Source organism: Ptychodera flava, chromosome 19 (genome assembly GCF_041260155.1).
Source record: "Ptychodera flava strain L36383 chromosome 19, AS_Pfla_20210202, whole genome shotgun sequence".
NCBI classification, from domain to species: Eukaryota; Metazoa; Hemichordata; class Enteropneusta; family Ptychoderidae; genus Ptychodera; species Ptychodera flava.
The window spans coordinates 18,366,073-18,386,873 of NC_091946.1; the positions used below are offsets into that span (position 1 = coordinate 18,366,073).

Below are 20,801 nucleotides of genomic sequence, written 5' to 3' on the forward strand. Positions count from 1 at the left end.
ATGTTATCGACAAACTTTTTGATTTTTAGAAATCTCTGGTATTTATCCTCATTTCACTGTGGTATAACCATCTAGCTGTCTGTTTAATTCATCAGTTGTCCCCCCTGTATCATAACTGTGTCAGTGTCATTGCAAACATTAGAATTTTCAGCTATTGTCGTTCATTTTCTAACATTTCCAGTTTTGTTCCAATTCTCTAGTGATTGATCATCGGATGTTGCCATCTTTTCGTCTAATTTCATTTTTACTTTTCGTCAAAAAATCGAATTGATCCAACTTTTGTTCAGTAAATAAAAATATTCTTACTGGTTAACTTCGGACTACATTTGCCTACACAAATAACATATGCAAAGTAAAGCAGTTAAAATAATACTGATATTGACAGAAGTGCAAACATATTTGCTAACCATGAATAGCCAGAGACCGACTCAAGTTCTTTATAGATAACGCGAGTTAAAACTGTAAAACAGGACATAATTAAACCCTCCTACAATCCTATTTTCAGTCTTTAAGCCTAATATGTAATATGTACATATTATTTTTTGTTTGTATATAATATTTTAGATCATGTAGGCAGAAAAGTTCCAGAAACTATTAAACACTGATGTAGACGTTTAAAACCCTATTGCTATTGCATTATTTCAGATCGGTTTGCCTTTCGTAAGAAGGAAAATAAATTTGTGCTCTTCGTTTGTGGAATTCTCTACCGTCACAGCTTCATGCACTTCTATCGCTGGTTGAATTCTTTCGCTGGCCGATTTTTGCGTAGGCCAGCGGTGCGAAAATAATGCTCTGGTCGCGAGAATGCGGTAAACCGGCTGTTTTAATATAGTGCAATGGTGTCCCTCGTGTTTTTCAGGCTTGTGTTCAGAGCAATGGTGCGAACAAATCAAGACTGATATCGCAGTTTGACAAACACGCAGGACGCTGGTCGCTGTTGTGAAGTCGCAGGTTAGGCCTACACCTTGGTCTAAATGCCGAAGTCGCAGGTCGTATGTTTCAAACTCGCAGGACGCAGGTCGCAGTTTTGAAGTCGCAGGTCGCATGTCGCATGTCGTGACCGGTCTTCCATACATTCACAGTTTTGTAAATTTGTTTTTTTGCGACTTTGTTGAAATAGATTTATTTTAAAAAAAAAAAAACAAAACAAAAAAACAAAAAAAACCCCAAACAAACAAAAAAACACGGGACCCACAAGCGAGGAAAAACTGACCACACCAAAATGCTTTTAGGCCTAACATGAAGAAATGCGCGAAAAGGAATTCTCTAAGTATTCCGTGATTCCGAAGGGTTTGTAGGGATATGTTGTATATGAAAATATATTATTGATGGAATACAAGAATCATGTCAACAACACATAGGCCTAGTTCTTGCAGCTTATACGACAAAATCGAAACTTTCAAAAATAAAAATAAACGTCTATAAACATTAACCATGTATTTCATAATATCTTTTTATCAAATAGATAAGAAGAATTTCTAGAAATTTCTTTTTGTCAGCCCTACACCTCTATATCATACTATATAAAATTACCTTGCGTCAGCCCTACACCTACCTGTACATAATCTTTGTGAAATCACTTTGCGCCAATTACCTTGGGTCAGTTGCACGTCAAATCAGCAAGGGAGCTATGGATAATTACATTTGCATTGTTTTGAATATTAATCAAATTTGGACATATAAAGCTTTTAATGTTGTGTGACGTCGTTAAACTCTCTTTATACATCTGTACTCATATTATAATGATAGGAATAATACAACGAAGCACCAGAATAACATGAAAATGTGTACAATGGTTTGTTCAATATGATTTTGTTGCATTTCAGGCCTCCTGTCGCTGGCCTATAAAGGAGTTACAGAAGAAAATAAGTATTTGGTTCAGCTACGCCTGAGAAGCTCTATAAAGTAAGCTTATAGTTGGAATAACGTGATAACCAAAGCTTCGTCAGTAACGTATGCATTTGATTGATAGGAGGCGCACTCACCTCAGATTTGAGGTACAGATGTAACCAGGACATTTCTAACGACAAAGCATTAACTCCACAATTTCCTGTTAAATCGGGATCAAATGTCTAAATTTTGGCCAAAAGCTCGCTTCAAAAATCTACATTCTCCACAAAAGGATGGGTCGAACTATGTTGGAGGTAAAAAACGGCGGTCTAAAGTCTACATTTTTCCTTGGACCGGAGTCTACATGAGGCGCAAAAAGGGGAAGGGTCAAAACCGTGGTACATTAACCTCTAATAGCTGAGTTTGACCACGAAAGGCTTTGATCCACCACTTAGGCGGTTGCCCTGGGAATTCTGCGCACGCGATAAATGGTGACGTCATAATCCAAGATGAGTTCCTCACAAAGTGTATTTTATTTTTCACTCTAATGGACACACGATTCATTGTCAACTTTTGGCGAAACACCGAAAAATTTTACTAAATTGTTTTTCCGAGCTCTTCTTTAATTTCTAAATAACAATTTTCTTTCTTGGAGACATGAATCGATTTTACAAATGGGGTCTATTTTCTATGTTTACTCGCTTGTAAACCCCATAACTCACACATACTAAAGCAGCACGCACCGTTCAACTTGTCCAATGAGGTGGTTTAATATCTTTTCGAGTTTATCGAATTCTTGTTTGTTCTTTGTCCACGTTTACATCTTTCTTGTTATCAATCCTTACAAAGGTTAGACTGAAGTCCTTCTTACGTTTTTCAAGTCATCAATTACAGTGCCCTGTCCTTTTTTCTCTTAAAGAACTGTCGTACCATCTGTCGCGACTTTGTATTTCTCACGGGCTCTTGGGGAGTGACAGCAGGATAAATAAATAAATAAATAAATAAACAAACAAACAAATAAATAAATTATATATATATATATATATAAATATATATATATATATATATATATATATATATATATATATATATATATATATATATATATATATATATATATAAATAAAATTCAGTCTTCCATGGAATGAATACAGACCGAAAGCAAGGTTCTTAATAGTTCATGCCTATGTTTGCGTCAGGTGCTTGTTTGTTTGTTTGTTTGTTTATGTGTGTGTGTTTGTGTGTCTGTCTATCTGTCTGTCTGTCTTACCGTTGTCTGTCTATGCTGTGCCGTGTACAAAGCCTCCCCGGTCGGTCAGGGTATGATGTGACAGGGCCCAGGGCAGGGCCTGTGAATCTTTTTAAAATCGCTCAATGAGAGATAAAGTGAAACTTGTCACTATCATCACGGTCCTTTTTGTGGAGGGACGTACTATCATACTTGTGGAGTCTTCACTTTGACTAGAATGACCGCGAACACCTATAAATGATGGTCACGTGGTCTGAAATGATATGTACTTAGCGATGGGACGTGTTGTGGTTTACGCGACGTCTGCTCGGTTTTGTCCTTCATCATGTCTGTTCAGTCACGTCACCCGTCGAAGAATCGCGATACGACTGATCTCAACGTAACCTCATACTCTTATCAACAATTTCGTGAGATTGCGAGAAAGAGGAGCCCGAAAAGGGGAAGATAACTCGGAAACGCAGATTCCATCACTTACCTCACAGCGCAAACTCGCGAGCACCATGGCACATGTTAATCACCACAATCGGTACACCTTGCTTATTCATTATATCAAGAACAACACAAGAAATCTAGGAGGGGTATACTACAGATTTTTCATTTCTTTGTGGTAAATATCTCCCGTTTTAATACTAAATTTTAGTCACACTTGCCCTCAGATACAGTGAAAATCAAAGCTTCAAGAAGAGAAACGTAATTAATCCACGTTCATACTTTTGAACCTTGAGTTCAAGGGTAACTGCTTTGATTCGCTGATCGATATCATTGCATGAATCATTACCTAGTTATACAGTCAGACAGTCATTGTCTTGTACAACTGGTTTTGAATGTCTTGATCTGATATAGGTGAAAAATAAGTTGCTTCTGACTGGCATGCGTGTCATGTGACGATGTGTGCCGAGGCATTTCCTCGTAACCTCGTGTCACCAAACCGATGGATGGATTAACTTAATTTAACTAACAAAAGCACGCTATCGAACCGCAATATATCGGCAATTATGAATCACGACCCATATGGTAAAATGCACCTCGATGACATATATTCGGAACTCCCGAATGTTTACATTACCTTTCTGGTGTACCGTTTGCAGGAGCTCATTTTGAAGCTACTTGAGTTAGGAAAGTCAACGTATTAGTTTTCTGATAACCAAAAACTCTACTTCCCCGAATAAAGTCAACACAGGCCATTTTGAAGTTGAAATATCGGTAAATGTTGTCCAGTTTGTTTCTCTTGTACCAAAATTTGCACGGTGTGTGCCCTGATCTTTATTTTTGATTTGGTAAGAGTATAGTTGAAAGTTTCATCAAAGAAAGTTTGAGAAAAGGGTTAAAGTCTCCCAATTTGGAGGCGCGTACTACTTTATGGGCTCAGTGAGTCATTATCTGGCCTCAAGTTTTATTAAAAATGAGGGCGAACCTTAACATCTGACTCTCGACCTTTCTTCAGAAGCATCATTAAAAAATGCACAAGTTTAGCTTATCACTGTGCAGAGCCGTTTAATTTACCCCATCGTAATTGCTGGCCAAGTAGGTCAACCCTTCCCCTAGTGACATAAACAAAAGGCGAAGCCAGGGAAGCAACCTCACCATAAACGATGGGTACTGACCACAGACAGCACTCAAGGCATGACAAGATAAATACACATATTTCTATGGCAGGATTTGTGCAGGCATAGACTCTTTCTAGGGTCTATGGTTCGGATGACGCGGAAGGATACACTCTCTTGCCTGTATGTGAACATGAATGTATTCTATCCAATATCGATGGTTTGAACTTGTTTCTGTATCAGTTTGAGTAGTGATCATAAAGGAAAGATAAAGCTGGTCTTTTAAGGGTAATTAAGCAAAATAAACACTCCACATGTTATCAGAAATGATTAACTATCGAAAACCAGCAGATGATCATGTGATAGTCAGAAACAAGTTTCTGTCAACTTCAGTATTTACACAGTGCTTTCACCATCTTTCGTCAAACCCTTTAAGTTTAATATGCCTAATTTGGAACGTTCTTTAAAATGCAAATTATCAATTAGCTGACATGGAAATGCAAAATCTCTTTCACTAATACAACATCATTGTCATATATATACCAACAGTAAGTTTCTTAAACTTTGCTTAAGTCATTCCAGTCTTATGTAATTAATTACAATTAGGAATATTCATTAAATATGCAAATTAGTAACTAGCTGAATTAAAAAATGCTAAGTGAGTCACTTTTCATAATGTTATAGTATCTTGAATGTACATAGCAAGTTTCGTCAACTTTGATCAAGTTAATCCAGAGAGATATTCCTAAATATGAATGTTTATCAAATTAGCAATTAACTTTCATGGCACCCTTTAATATATTTCACGACTTATATATCGTAGTGTTATCAACATTTGTACTAGATCTTGTCAAACTTTGCTCAGCCATTCTAAATGTATATCTTTTTTTTTTCTAAAACCATTAATTATTCAAAAAGGCATAAAATTTGCAAGCCACACTCACCAAAAATGATAAATTCTTGCAATCCCGAAACAGAATATATGTAATAGATTCCATTCCAATCCTATCAGCGGTTATTGAAATATCGCGCCAACAGAAGGACAGACAGAAAGACAGACAGACAGACATCACTGCGGCAATAGCTGACGTATGTGAACAAGTGAGCTAATATTGCTGGCACGTGTATGAGGGCGCTGTTCCCACTGCGTTAAGAATATTGGGAAAAATCGCGCTATTTTTGTTGTGAATTGCAACGTCGTGTAACTCGATGTTGGTAGGAATACCATGGAAATATTAAAATTTCTTGGCTTTACGCTCAGTTTATTCAGTATTTTCTCTTCTCCAACACAACTGAAACAAACATGACGATATTTTGAACAAACAGCATGACTAAAAAATCTCACGCAGGCAAGCTTACAACGCTTCGTGTGATTTACCGAGTAAAATTGCATTTAAATTTCATATCAGTAAAGACAATGCTTACTTATTTTTCAGTAGGAATGGATGGCTCTTCGAATTTTCGATATGACGAATGCCTTTTTTTTGCTTTAAATGGGACACATTTCCACATGAAATCAATCAATCAATATGGCGATCAATATGGAATGCAATGTTTTCTAAAATTTATATTTCATGTGTTCAATTCCGAGTTTCTTCATTCGCTCGTCGTAGTCTCGATTGAATGCCTCGTTTTGAGCAACAGTAAAGATGTTCTTCCAGCCGCCAACCTTGCCTGTTGGTAAAGAGAAAGCAATTGAATCAGGCAAAGCTCACAGCCTCTTTTGGAAAATTGTAGCCAGAGGTGTTTTATACATAATGGCATTATCCTACAGTATTTCACACTAAACTTAAAAAAAAGTGGAGGCTAAAATTAAAGCTATTCACAAGTGCCCTTACATGAAGATTTGGAAATTGCCTCCTCGCGTGTTTTCCATAGAGGAACGCTCCCAACTACCCAGTCCAACCCATGTTTTTACCCTCTTCGGCGGCAAACCCCATCAAACAAATTAATACTGTAACTTCTGCCTCCCCATACTCCCTCCCCATACCCCTCCCCTGCTCGGCTGCCTTACTATTTTTGAAGTTGCTAGCCGGGGCAACAATACAATTACCCTTCTCGCCCAGTCCCCGACTGTTGATACGCATGTAAAGGCCCGCTTGTCAACAAAATAAAACGCCTGCATACACCTTTATCGTGCAACCAGCTCAGATTTACTTTCGCACTGTGAGTGAGTAAAATGTGACCAACTAATGTTCCCAACTGCTTTTCCCGTTTACCTTTCCTTTGCCACTCTCCATGCGGGCGCAAAATAAAATCACGTCCCCGTATAGTTTCACCGGCTTTCTTCATGTACTCGAAACTGGTAACGCGAAGAACGTCATTCAGTTGTTTATCCGTCAGATCCTTTCCCAAAAACTCGGCGATCTTCTTTACAGAACCTCTCGGGTCCTGGAAATAAACACATTTTAATGATTACTAGCTAGCCACGCGTACTTTCCGTTTTATTTATACTTTCCCCAAATAGGATACCCATCTCTATCTTGTATTTGAAAGTCTTGTCGGTCAACATCATTACTGAATTAAGGACTCGTAGACTAATATTCTATGCACTTTTTGGCTTCTTGGCTCAGCAATATCCTATTCAAGATAAAGGTATGATTTCTTTACATCTCATTTTGACAACCTTTCAATCGCTCTTTACGACGACAGGGTGTCTGTCAGGTGAAACCGGAAAAGTCCAGGACCGCCTTTCAAAACCTGGCCAGATGCGAACTGAAAATGCTCCCGTGTTTCAGTATATATGCAGTTGACCGTAAATCAGAACTGTTCCCAAAAAATGTGCAAATTTATTGAGACTGTAATGGTCAACATCATAACAAATATAGCACGTTTCGTCAACTGTGATCAAGTCAATTCAGTCAATTCAGACATATATATATATATATATATATATATATATATATATATATATATATATATATATATATATATATATATATATACATATATACATATATATGTCTGAATTGACTTGATCACAGTTGACGAAACCTGCTATATATATGTATATATATATATATATATATATATATATATATATATATATATATATATATATATATATATATATATAATTTGATTTTATTTTTATTTTAGTCCATCATCCCACGGGCGCTAGCCCATTTACAGGATGAGGTGCCCATAACCCACTACCCCAATGGAGCACAGAGGAGTAAAGTGCCTTGCTCAAGGGCACAACACCGAGCTAGAGTCTCGAATTCAGTGAATCCGCTGCTCTGGATCTACCGGGACTTGAACCGGGTCTCGAACTCACCATCCTCCGAAAGTGAGCCCGTTACCCTAACCACTGGTCCACGGTGCCTCCTAAAACATATATATACATACATACAAACATATACATATATATTACCCTTAGTTAGGAAATTTCTTTAAATATGCACATTAGCAAGAGACTTACATGTCATCTCTTTTCACACCTGATATATAGTTAGTGCGATCAACATTTGTAGCAAATCTCATCAAATTGTGTGCAGCCATTGATAATGTATGCCCGGTTTTTGTACAATCAATAATTATTCAAATATGCATTAATATGCAAGCCATGCCCTCTAAACACTAATCAGCTCTTGCCATTTGCAAACTGAATCTATGTACTAGATTTCATTCTTATCCGACAAGCTGTTCTTGAGATATCGCACCAACAGACAGACAGACAGACTGACAGACAGACTGACAGACGTTGCTGTGATATAAGCTCACGTGTGTGTACACGTGAGCTAAAAACGGAATCCTGAAGAAAACTATTTGTCTTTAGTGAGGTGGCATGGTGAAAAGTATTCTCCATTTACCTGGGCTATTATAAGTGATCGACGAAAGCAACTTGGGTAATTGTTGCTGTCTAAAGGACTGTGTAATAAGAGTATATTTCTATGTGCACTTTAAGATTATTGCAGTGTTGTACTAATGACACCTAGTCCTACAAGAAGTCTGTTTGAAGTTGGCAGAGGATATTGACCTTGACAAAAACGAGCAGTGAATTAAAGACTTTATGCCACAGAACTTGAAATGTAAATTTATTCAAACTATTATATAGAATGAAAAATAGATGTATAGTTTTCGAGCTAGTCATCAAAGTTATTTAATCAATACCCCTTGTTAAAGTTATTTTGAATAGAACCTTGAGTAAAAAATATCTTTCTAGTACTCTGATAAATTGAGTACCTCTGAGACATAACGTATGTATGAGAACAGGTAACTCTAAAATTGACAATAATCATTATTATAAAACCTATTGTATAGACAGCAGTCCCTTTTACTCTCACATCTGACTATTTCAATTTTACCACAGATTTTATCCTTTGCTTTATTCACCGCCTCTAATTATTTCTTGTATCTGCCACTTTGTTAAAACTACTGCGGCTGTTACGCACTTGCGAGACATGAATACTTCGACTTGGCGACGTTCGGGCCTCGGAACTGAAAGACATACTTTTGCTCAAACTTTTCTCAAGCAAACTTTCAACATTCCCTTTCAAATTCAAGAATAATTACCCAATATTTAGTGATATTTGAAGTTCAAATATGGTCGCACCCCCTGTGTTATCTTCATCGGGGAAATAATGTCTCCATTGTCCAAAAACTAAGCCCGCGAATACTATTTACTCCATAAGCTTCAAAATGAGCTCCAATAAATAGTAGCCAAAATAACATTTTAAAATTGAGTTCGACTATCTGTCCCCGGGGAGCATTCCACCTTAAGCCCAAATAGCAGAGTCATTTAAAGTAAAGAATTCGACTTATACCTTTTTCAAGTCCTCATATCGTGTCCAGTAGAACCAAGGTTCATCCTTGTAATCATACCAAGCTCTCGTGAATTCTGTGTACGATCCGTATGTCACTAGAAAAGATAAGAAACGATAATTTCAAAACTTTCAATTCGCAGCAATAAACAGATGCGACACATATCTCAAAAGTCCGAAGTCTTTCAGGAATAATAGCCTTTCGCAGCATCGATTATTGGCAAAAAAAGCCATTTAGAAATTATTCCCCAACACTACGTATCATTATTTTAGGGACTGCCTCGCCCAAACACACATAGCAAGACATCCAAAGTAGAGTCTAAAAATTCACAGTTAAAGGGAAAAAGTCGGCCATTTTTCATGAATTTACTTTGATACGAGATACTACTCATATAGTTTGACATGTTGAAAGACACTGAATAAATGGTTTACCATGCATATATTCAACCCCAGTTTTAGACACAATCAATGTAACCACCACGAAAAAGAATTAATGGTCATAACCATTAATTCGTTTTCGCCGTGGTTTTGTTTATCGTGTCTAAAAGCGGGTCGAATATATGCATGGTCACCCATTCATTCAGTGTCTTTCAACATGTCAAACAATATAAGTAGTATCTCCATCAAACAAAATTCATGAAACATGGCCGACTTTTTCCCTTTCAGGTAGAGCTGTCGGCGTATCAAGTGATGAATTTAGTGACATGTTAGAGGGTTTGTATATTCATGAGATTTCACTCTTTTGAATATTGTAATAAAAATGCATCTCTTGTTGAACTATATATATCTATCTATATATATATATGTATATATTATACTATATATCTGTATATATCTATCTATATTTATATATATATTTATATATCTGTATATATCTATCTTTATATATAGATGTATGTATGTATGTATGTATGTATGTATGTATGTATGTATGTATGTATGTATGTATGTATGTATGTATGTATGTATGTATGTATGTATGTATGTATGTATGTATAGGCCTAGATGTCTCGTGGAAAATTACAGTGCTCGGTGCGAAAAGCAGAGCGTGTTATAAATAACACATCACGTACCCTGCAATCTTCAGACAGAAGTGAAAGGATATATATATATATAATATATATATATATATATATATATATATATATATATATATATCCTGCAATCTTCAGACAGAAGTGAAAGGATATATATATATATATATAATATATATATATTATAATATATATATATATATATATAATATATTATATATATATATATATATATATATATATATATATATATATATATATTTATATATTTTCCAAGATTTATAATAAAAGGGATGTGTTTTGCATTTTGATGAAAATTTATTGGAAAGTTAGCTTCTTTGAAATCTGGGTCTGGCCATGAAACCTAACCTCCCAAGACCCTAAAGATGTATTATATTCGGCGTTCCTATTCGTCTATGGTTCAACTTACAATGACCTTTCATATGAGCCTCGAAGAAAGAGTTCCACTCAACTAGTGGCAAGAAACGTAGGGAATGGTGCCAAGCGAAGAGCGAAGCGAGGAGATCCTTTGGATTTCTGTCCAGGAAAATAGTCTGTAAGAGACGATAACCAAGACGAGATAGGTATTTAGAATATGAACCGTTACGTTTCCTCATGCGCGAGTAGTGTACTTGCCATTTCATTGTGAAAACAATCTGTGTGAACTTTCTTGAATCTAGTTTCTTATCTCCTGACTAGGTCTGGGTAACCAAGACACAGAATGAGCATTATTACGCTTTGTTAGAAGAACAAATACAACAAAACGCCACGGAAGTTAAAAAAATACGCCATATTTCACTGTCTTACTTTTGGTTTCTTTGTGAACAGTTGGGTTGGACAGTACTTCGGAAACAGGTGAGTGGGGATTCTTCGTGGAGAGGGCGCTGGTTTGTGAATGGTTTCTATAACTGATGGGAGGCCCTCTATGCCTTCAGCCAAGAGATCCGGATGGTTGCTTGGACCAAATTCCAACAGCGGGGTTTTCTCAATCAATGCTCTTGTCTTGAGTACCTCAAGGTTGTCGACATTAATGATGGCATCGACGATTTCACAGACCCAACTGGTGCCTTTTGAATAAAATGTTTGGGACATAACGATATTAAGAATAAGTGAGAATCGGCCAGTCACTTTCAACATACCGAGAGTTCAACGATATGCAGATGATGAGGTCATTGTCCCTCTTAAAACCCTGTGAAATCCATGTGAAATAGACTGGCAGATTACGTTTTTGTCGAAAATTACTATTTTCTGAGCTTTGCTTGCGTTACAGGAGGCAACACCTTTTCTCTGCATGCTGCATAACAGTTATTTTACTGCACTTAGAAGATAGCTGCAGTTATATCGGTTAGATATAAACAGACATACAGAGACAGAGATACATAGATAGATACATAGATAATATATAGATATAGATAGATATATAAATTGATTGATTGATTGATAAAAAGGTAGTTACATACATACATACATACATACATACATACATACATACATACATACATACATACATACATACATACATACATTAATCTTCGCTGAGACGCGATGGCAAACTCGCTTCCCTGTAGATTCAAAAAAGGGGGGCTGCCGACAACTAGAACTGTTGGATGCAATAAAGGGAGAGCGACACCAGATCGGCCATAATGACTGCAATGCTTTCGTTTTGTATACACCGAAATGTGTATTCTATTTGGTTTTTCATTGGTTGACAAGTTGAACGTCTTACCATCTGTTTTTCTGTGTTTGGCTTGTACCCGTATTAATCTAACTTATGAAAAGTGGCGTGTCTAAAATATGGCATTGGTGTCATGGCTTCAAAAAAATTGCCCTACCTTCCTCAGGTAAAAAGGACGGGAGGTCATGCATCCCCGACTCTTAACATACCATATGTATTGATTTCAACCATCAAGTCGTGATAAGAGTGATATTTTAGATAATTTTAAAAGAGGTGTAATCTTTTGATATCTGTAACACGTTTTCAGCAGTTGTCTTAAGGAAACCTTAAGAAACATAATGGCGTCGATGACTCTGACAAAATTAGCAGTGATTAAGCAATATTCACGTACTCTTAGTCATTCTACTGTCAATTATTTCGACTCTTTCTCCCGATCATTGAGTGAGACAAGTGGAAAGATAAAGAGTTACACCAAACACACGATAGGTAAACACAAATCACGCGATTTGACTCGTTGCTGGCATTTGACGATGACTGTTAACTGTTCTCTTTGACTCCAGGTAAAGTACGCTTGGTGTTTTACGATAGCTAAGAGTACACCTCTTTGAAAGGTGTATCTCATACGTCACTTTTGTCATTATTTGATCATTGTTATAGGTACATATGATAATATGATAGCTGTGGCGGCTTTTGACATGGGTTATGTCAATTACATTTGGCTGTTTCTAGTCAATATTCACATCACTTTGCTGTAAATCAAAGCGATATCATGCAGGTGCATGATTTGCGCTGCGTTGTGCACGTGCACTAGTTCATCGGTATCAAACGCCACAATATAGGGGATGTGACTTTTGAAGAGGATGCGATATTCTCTTAACTATCTGTGAAGCTATGACGGCACTACTTTCAATAAAATAATAAAATAAAATGCCATTGAACTATTTTCAAACACTTCATCTCACCTGTAGCACTGTCACAAGAACATAAAAGTTACTTATGACATACTCACTTGCATTGACTTTTTACTACTTGATCTCATTTATAAGTGTCCGCAAAATGCAAAACAAAATGCAAACATCATTCACACCAGGTTCAGCATAAACGTGTTCAATCACGCGAGTTGCAGAGGGAACATCACGTGAAGATTGTATTTATCACGAACTCATCCAATGTCGTACTTTTAAAGGACTATCTAACCTAATTAGACACATTTCAAGACAGCCGTCACGCCATGGTATGAAAGAGCTGAGGATCATGGGTAACGAAAATCAAGAACGGAACTCTTATGTTTTTGCTCCATTTTGATATATTCAAACTTGCACATAGTCTGCATATACGCAATATCAGATGTGCGACATATGTTTTTTTATAAAATTAAGTTTGTTAAAGTTTGCGCACTAGAAATCTGTCATCCATATAGACTCGCATCAGCGTAAAACATTTAATATTGTCAACTGAAACTCAAGTTACATCCGGGAATACCCGCTCATTAATGATAGGTTTACCGTTTCAATGTTACAACTTGAAGACGGCTGTGGCTTCGTTAGGTATACTCTCAATGAAACATTTGTCAAAATCCTGGAGCATGGATGGTATCCAATATTTTAGCTCCTTTGGCTCAGTTGTGCATACACAAATTTTCATTCTCAATATTTCTTCGTTATAGGAGCATAGAGATTAATCAGGAATGTTAAGATCGACTAACCACAAAGAATGAAACATTTTGAGAGACGAATAACTGCCAAATAGTTCCGTTATGTTTCTCTCCTCCACTCACACACACATTTATAAGATACATACGCACATATGCAAAAGTCTCCTTTTACTGAAAACTAATTCGCTGATCAGTTTTAAAAAAACAACTTGCCAGCTTTAGGATAGGTCACCAAGAACACATCGTCATCTCTGACTTCAAAGTCCTTCACCGCAGTTCGAAGCGAGTGGGCATCCACAATAACGGGCATCACCAGGCCCGGCTCCAGAAAGTATACCATCTTCCAAGGCGTGTGCATATCGCTGTCACCCATGCTCGCGGATCTTGCAGTCTGGTCGATATGTTGTCTCACAGTCAGTTCCACATATAAGGGTAATGCACCGCTAGAATGTCACCTTTCTTCCACCACAGTACTGACGCTGAGTGACTTCCAGTGAAGACAGTGTGTATTAAGAGGAATCCGACATCAGATTACCAACTTGCCAAGGTGATTCGTACTCGACCCAGCACAAAAAAACTACGTGTTGACCTGGATTTCATTTATGACATCATCCTACTACGGTAAGTGGTTTAAAATTACCAACATATCTGTGTTTAATATAAAGTTGATTAAGTGCTGCTGTGTGAATGTAGAAATTCAGTTCGCCCGTAGTCCCAGTACTAAATGTTCTCACAAAATCAAGACCAACAACTTGCAAAAGCAATGATTTGAAACACATCGTAATTAAATCTTGACGACGCGTGCTGACAGTAAAATTTCAGTCACACTAAACCTTTTTTCATCGATATAATTGTTGCCACCGTCAAAATTTAATGAACATTTAGATCGCACGATTTACGGTGTACCTGCATACTCGCACTGAACTTCGAATTTACTGAAAAATTCAGCTTACCAGGCCAGGTTAGTTCAGCTACTCTATACCTTTGGTACAGATGCTTCTGATCTTGAACATGTGACATGTTGTTAGTGTACAAGTAAGGTATTGATCAATGTTTGAAAAGTGGCTTGTTCGGCAAAATCAAAAGAGGTTTTTTCTACATGAATTTGCCATCGCGAAAGAGGCAATGAATAAGGAAGGATTTCAACATCTCTACCCTAGTCAAATGGAGGAGGGTAATCGGAAACTGCGCCTGTGTAACTTTCTTGTTCACAAACAATGTATTTCGTGCACGATTTCAATACACATCATCAACATAGCTGCAACATTTAATTTTTTAGGACGCACATTATGGCAAACACGTTTTAACTTTCATCAATCGCCGACGTACCGTCGATACTGTGTTTACATCGGTTGTATGGGTCCCACACGACCTTTGAGCGTAGTTTCGACGACCCCTCCCTTTAACGTGCGTTGAAACGGTGCTACTAAAAAACATGCGGACATAGACACATTTTACGCTGACAGATCTTGTGTTATATAAGAAGAGTTTAGACACATGAATATATGAACGCATTAACGATGGTCACTAATACACCATCAGCATATTAAGGTAGAACGTGCCTGGGGGACAGACACTCGGAATCTCAATTTTCTACAACTCTTTTCAGATCTACTGCACTTGTGGGGGCTCATTTTGAAGTTCTTGGAGAAAGAAAGACTTAATTTTACCATCGTAGTTTTTCGAAAATCCAAAATTTAATATTCCCCATAGAATTAACACAGGGATGGCGGCCATTTTGAATTTCAAATATCGCAAAATGTTGGGTAATTTGTTTTGCTAGTTCCAAACCTTGTACGGTGACCCCAAATTTCTACTGTTGATTTGATGTGAGAATGGTTGAAAGTTTCATGTAGAAAAGTTTGAGCCAAAGTTTAAGTCTTTATAGGCGAGCGGCGAATCCACAAAAAGGGCCTTATTTTAGGAGTTTAATGTACCCACCTTACATACGGCCACATCAAACGTCATTTGAAAGCTTATTATCTCTACTTCAAGAAAATTGTTGATGTGGAGCTGCCAAGTAGGGCCATAACCTCCTAATCTGCATAATTAATAAGGGTACCCAATTTGCATAAATGCGATATAATATTTGAAATTTATTGTTAACTTCTCCAACGATACGTTTAAACTATCGAGTGATATATCAAATGAAAAGTCTTTCCATGTAGAATACAAAATAGATATTCAAAGAGATATTGAAATTGATTTCACTGAAATATTTTCATATTTATATGGAAAACAATATTTTCCCCTTTTGAATAACAATATTTTAAACATTTTAAAACATACAGCCACAACACACAGCCACATCAGACATCATTTGAAAGCTTATTATCTCTACTTCAAGAAAATTGACAATTTGGAGCTACCAAATCGGGCAATAACCCCCTAATTTGCATAATCAATACGCATACCAATTTGCATAAATGCGATATAGTATTTTAAATTTATAGTTAACTTCTCTAAACATACGTTTAAACTATCGAATGATATATCAAATGAAAGGTAGTGCATGTAGAATATAAAATGAATATACAAAGAGATATTGAAATTGATTTCACTGAAATATTTTCATATTTATATGGAAAAAATATTTTCCCTTTAGAATAACAATATTTTAAAAATTTTAACACATACAGTCCTATAATACAGTCACATCATACGTCATTTGAAAGCTTATTATATCTACTTGAAGAAAATTGACAATGTTGAGCTATCAAGGAAGGCCGTACCCTTTTATGTCCATAATTTACACTGGTATGCAAGTTGCAGAAATGAGATACAAAATTAGAAAATTCATTGTTAACTATACTAAAACACTTTTACACTACCGAGTGATATATGGTCTTTGGTAATGGTATTTGCATGTTAAACACAAAATTGACATCAAAAGTGACATTTAAAGTGATTTTACGGAAATCTTTTCATATTTCTGTTGATAAATATTTCCTCTTTTGAATAATGGTATTAAAAAAAATTAACTAAAGTATCAATGCAACAAAAAGATCCACATGAACGACACTATTGTAGTTGTTGAAATGTAGCTCTGTAGCTGAAACAATGTGTCAGAGTAAGCTGCTGTCAAAGTAATGGCATGATTTATGATCCAAATAATTCATGTCATTTCCAGTAAATCTAGTAATTGTAGGAATTCATCATCCTCTTCTTCACCAGCATTGTCATGAGTAAAAGGGTTGCCACAGTTATCGCTGCCTTGGCAGGAACAAAGGTCTGTGCAGGGAAGATTAATTTGACAGCAGACACAATTGGTGACATGTTATAAGAGAAAGCAGCTCCACACATCGTTCATATCGTAGTTATTTGAATTTTGTGTATGATATTGTGTATATTGTAAGTGTATATTATGTTATGTTTGGCCGTTTTATGTATAGTGTTGATTTGCTATGGCGAGACGTAGCCCTAATCTACGTGTCCTGTCCTATGGGGTAGCAAGACTAATGTGACACTGCGATCCTTTGATGCTACCTTTCGAGAATAGAGTTGTCTTCATCAGTCCTTCATTTTCTTTTGGTAAAACATATGCACTGATTGAATGATTGTAGGTGCTACCTATCGAGTTGTTCTACTGAAGTTCAGTTTGTTCAAGTACGGAAGCCAGAATGTCTACTGTTCGTTCAGGCTGTATTTGTGTATGCTCATTTGAATCGGAGATCGGACTGTTGTAGGTTTTGGGAAGTTTGGCATCATCGTAACGCTTATATTTCCGTTTCTTATGTATGTGATTAGGCTACGCTCACAAATTACGGTGAGAAGCGGAGGAATTCGGGTTGGATTCGAAATTTCCGGGAGATTGTAGAGGGGTACTTGGAGTTTTTGATCTGCATATAGGGGACCTGAAAATGTTTTGGTTCCCTTTTACTTTTTACGATTCCAAGCTTTTGAAATTAATTTAATGAAAATTTAATAACATTTAAATGTCATCCGATTGTCCAAAGTTAGTAATAATTAAACAAGATTTAGAATCGTTTTGTCGCATTTCATTACTTTTATCTCGAAAATATCTTGTATTCTGTATATATTGTCTTGTTGTTGCATGATTGTTCTTATGTATCGTAATGTTTCGCGTTTAACAAGGCCCCCGAATGTTGCCGTTTGGTTTCATGAACCGCACTTTGTGTGTGTTTTGCAGTCGAGAACGTTCTCTTTGTTACACCGATGACCTTTATAGATAATGAGGTCTAACGATATGATTTGTTGAGAAGAGCGTTCGAAAATTTGAAAGTATGATGAATTTGTTCATGTTTGATATGAATTCATTAAGCTCGTGTTTAGTTCCAATGAGAATCATACATCGTCTCTGAATCTCAGTCAGAGCGATATTTGTTCAGTGTGTTGCTGAATTATTCTCATTTCGTCTTGTGAAATGTAATGTCGGGAATTTCTGGTAAAACTTGAGATCCCATACCTCACTTAAATACCTGACGGTAAAATTCACTGTTGACTTGAAAGTGTTGTTTTTCAAGATCATTTTCAGCACAGCTATCATGTATTTTGTTGTTGGTTGTTTGATTATGCAATATCATTTGAAGATCTTTCCTGATTTAATGCTCTGTCAACTGATTCCATTGCTTCATTGTGCGTTGTATTAGTGAACATTGAAACAATGTCTAGTGTTACCAATGTCGCTGTGGCCGGAACTTTCATTGTCTCAATTTTCCGTTTAAAATCTGTCGTATCTTTGATGTATGTTGTTTATTTCTTCAAGATTTGTTTGAGAAAATAGTCAATGAATTTTGATCTGTGAAAGGTTGGACTGCATCATCCACTTATAATTGGGTGGCCCACGAACTTTCCTGGTGGGCGTCATTTTGTTTACTTGTATTTTTAGCATGAGGTACTAACTTGTAAGTGGTGCTAGTATTTTACTGTTAACTGGAATAATCGCCATGGCTAATTAACACTTTATATAAAACAGCCAAACATAATATACACTGACAATATACACAATATCATACACAAAATGCAAACAACGAAGATCTGAACGGTGTGTTGAGTTGCTTTTCCTTCATTATATAACATTATATAAATACGATAAATGAAATATGGTGCTTTCCGTCTACATATTCCACATAACTGAACTGAAAATACAGATGTAACACAGATGTAGTAACCAATGATGTCTCCATCAAACAAGATTTCTAGAGAAATTGAAACAAAAATGACATCAATAATACAAAAGGGCCATTCAACACACAGCTATAATTTATAACGAGATTGGAACTAATTTGGGATAATTGAATGGTGAAGTAATGTCGGTTTAATTTGCAAATTTATGCTCATCTGCTTTTATTTTTACTTGTTTTTAAGAGTAACTTGTTATATTTCAACACTTAACTATAGAGCACAAAACACGTTCTAGAAAATTTGCAAAATATGAAGACCCGATTATCCCGAATTAGTTTCAATTGGTTTTATGTATTATTGTTGTTAAGCTATGTGGGAATTAGACTGGAAAAGGTTCTAGTCTGCGTATCCTTAATAAACAAAAAATCAATTGCAAAACAAATTCAGATATTTATCCCAATAACGTGAGCATTATTCGTATTTACTACACAATATTTTGAATATTAATAACTAGTCAAGATGTTTACGATTTAATTGAAAATATTCAATAAGAATATTTTGAATACAAGTTTGGAGTTCATGATTCTATGCTACATGCAAATACCTATCATTTGATATATCACTTGATAGTTCAAAAGTAAGTTTAGAGTACTTAACAATGGATTTTTGTAATTGTATATCGTATTCATGCAAATTAGGTACCCGTGTGCATTATGCAAATTAAATAATTACAGCCCTATTTGTCAGCTGCATATCGTCATTTTTCATGAGGCAGAGATAATAGGCTTTCAAATAACGTTTGATGTGGTTGTGTGATGTGGTTCTATGTGTTAAAATTATTAAAATATCGTTATTCAAAAGGGGAAAGTATGTTGTTCTACATTAGTACGAAAACATTTTAGTAAAATCATTTTAATATCTCTTTGGATATCTATTTTGTATTCTCCATGCAAATACCTTTCATTTGATATATCACTCGATAGTTTAAAGTATGTTGATAGTAGTTAATAAATTTCTAATTTTATATCGCATTTATGCACATTGGGCACCCATGTAAATTATGCTAATTAAGGGCCACATCCGCACTTGACAGCTCCACATTGTCGATTTCATTGAAGTAGAGATAGTAAGCTTTCAAATGACGTATGATGATGCTGTACGATTTGGCTTTTTGTATTACATTTTTTTAAAATATTGTTATTGGAAAGGGGAAAATATTTTTTTCAATATAAATATGACAATATTTCAGTAAAATGAATTTAAATATCTTTTTGGATGTCTGTTTAGTATTCTACATGCAAATACCTTTCATTTGATATATCACTCGATAGTTTAAAAGTATGTTTCGAGTAGTGAATAATAAATATCTAATATTATATCGCATTTATGCAAATTTGGTACCCGTCGGACTTATGCAAATTAGGGGCTATGGCCGTACTTGACAGCTGAATGTTGTTAATTTTCTTCAAGTGGAGACAGTAGGCTTTCAAATGATGTATAATGTGGCTATATGATGTGGCTGTATGTGTTCAAATTTTTAAAATATTGTTATTCAAAAGGGGAAAATATTTTTGTCAATATAAATATGAAAATATTTCAGTAAAACCATTTCAAATATCTTTTTGGATATCAATTTTGTATTCTATATGTAAATACCTTTCATTTGATATATCACTCGATAGTTTAAAAGTATGTTTAGAGTAGTTAACAATAAATAACCTAATTTTATATCACATTTATGCAAATTGGGTACCCGTGTGAATTATGCAAATTAGGGGGTTATGGCCCTACTTGGCAGCTCCACATCGTCAATTTTCTTGAAGTAGAGATGATAAGCTTTCAAATGATGTATGATGTGGCCGTATGTAAGGTGGGTACATTAAGTGTGAAAAATAGGTGAGCCTGCCGCTCGCCTATTAACCTTGGAGGCGTTTACTACCTTATATTGAAACGGCATGTGTAAATTG

General features: G+C 35.9%; 1 protein-coding gene across 1 annotated transcript; it reads right to left on the bottom strand.

Annotated features, from left to right (window-relative positions):
• Positions 1-6,106: 6,106 nt before the first annotated feature.
• On the bottom strand, positions 6,107-14,122 carry LOC139118067 (sulfotransferase 1A2-like). Its single transcript, XM_070681361.1, has 6 exons — positions 13,963-14,122; positions 11,228-11,487; positions 10,851-10,974; positions 9,390-9,484; positions 6,843-7,014; positions 6,107-6,297 (listed from the first exon to the last, which is right to left on the bottom strand). Exons 1-6 carry the CDS (start codon positions 14,120-14,122, stop codon positions 6,182-6,184), a joined length of 927 nt encoding a protein of 308 aa, XP_070537462.1. The 3' UTR covers positions 6,107-6,181.
• Positions 14,123-20,801: the final 6,679 nt, after the last annotated feature.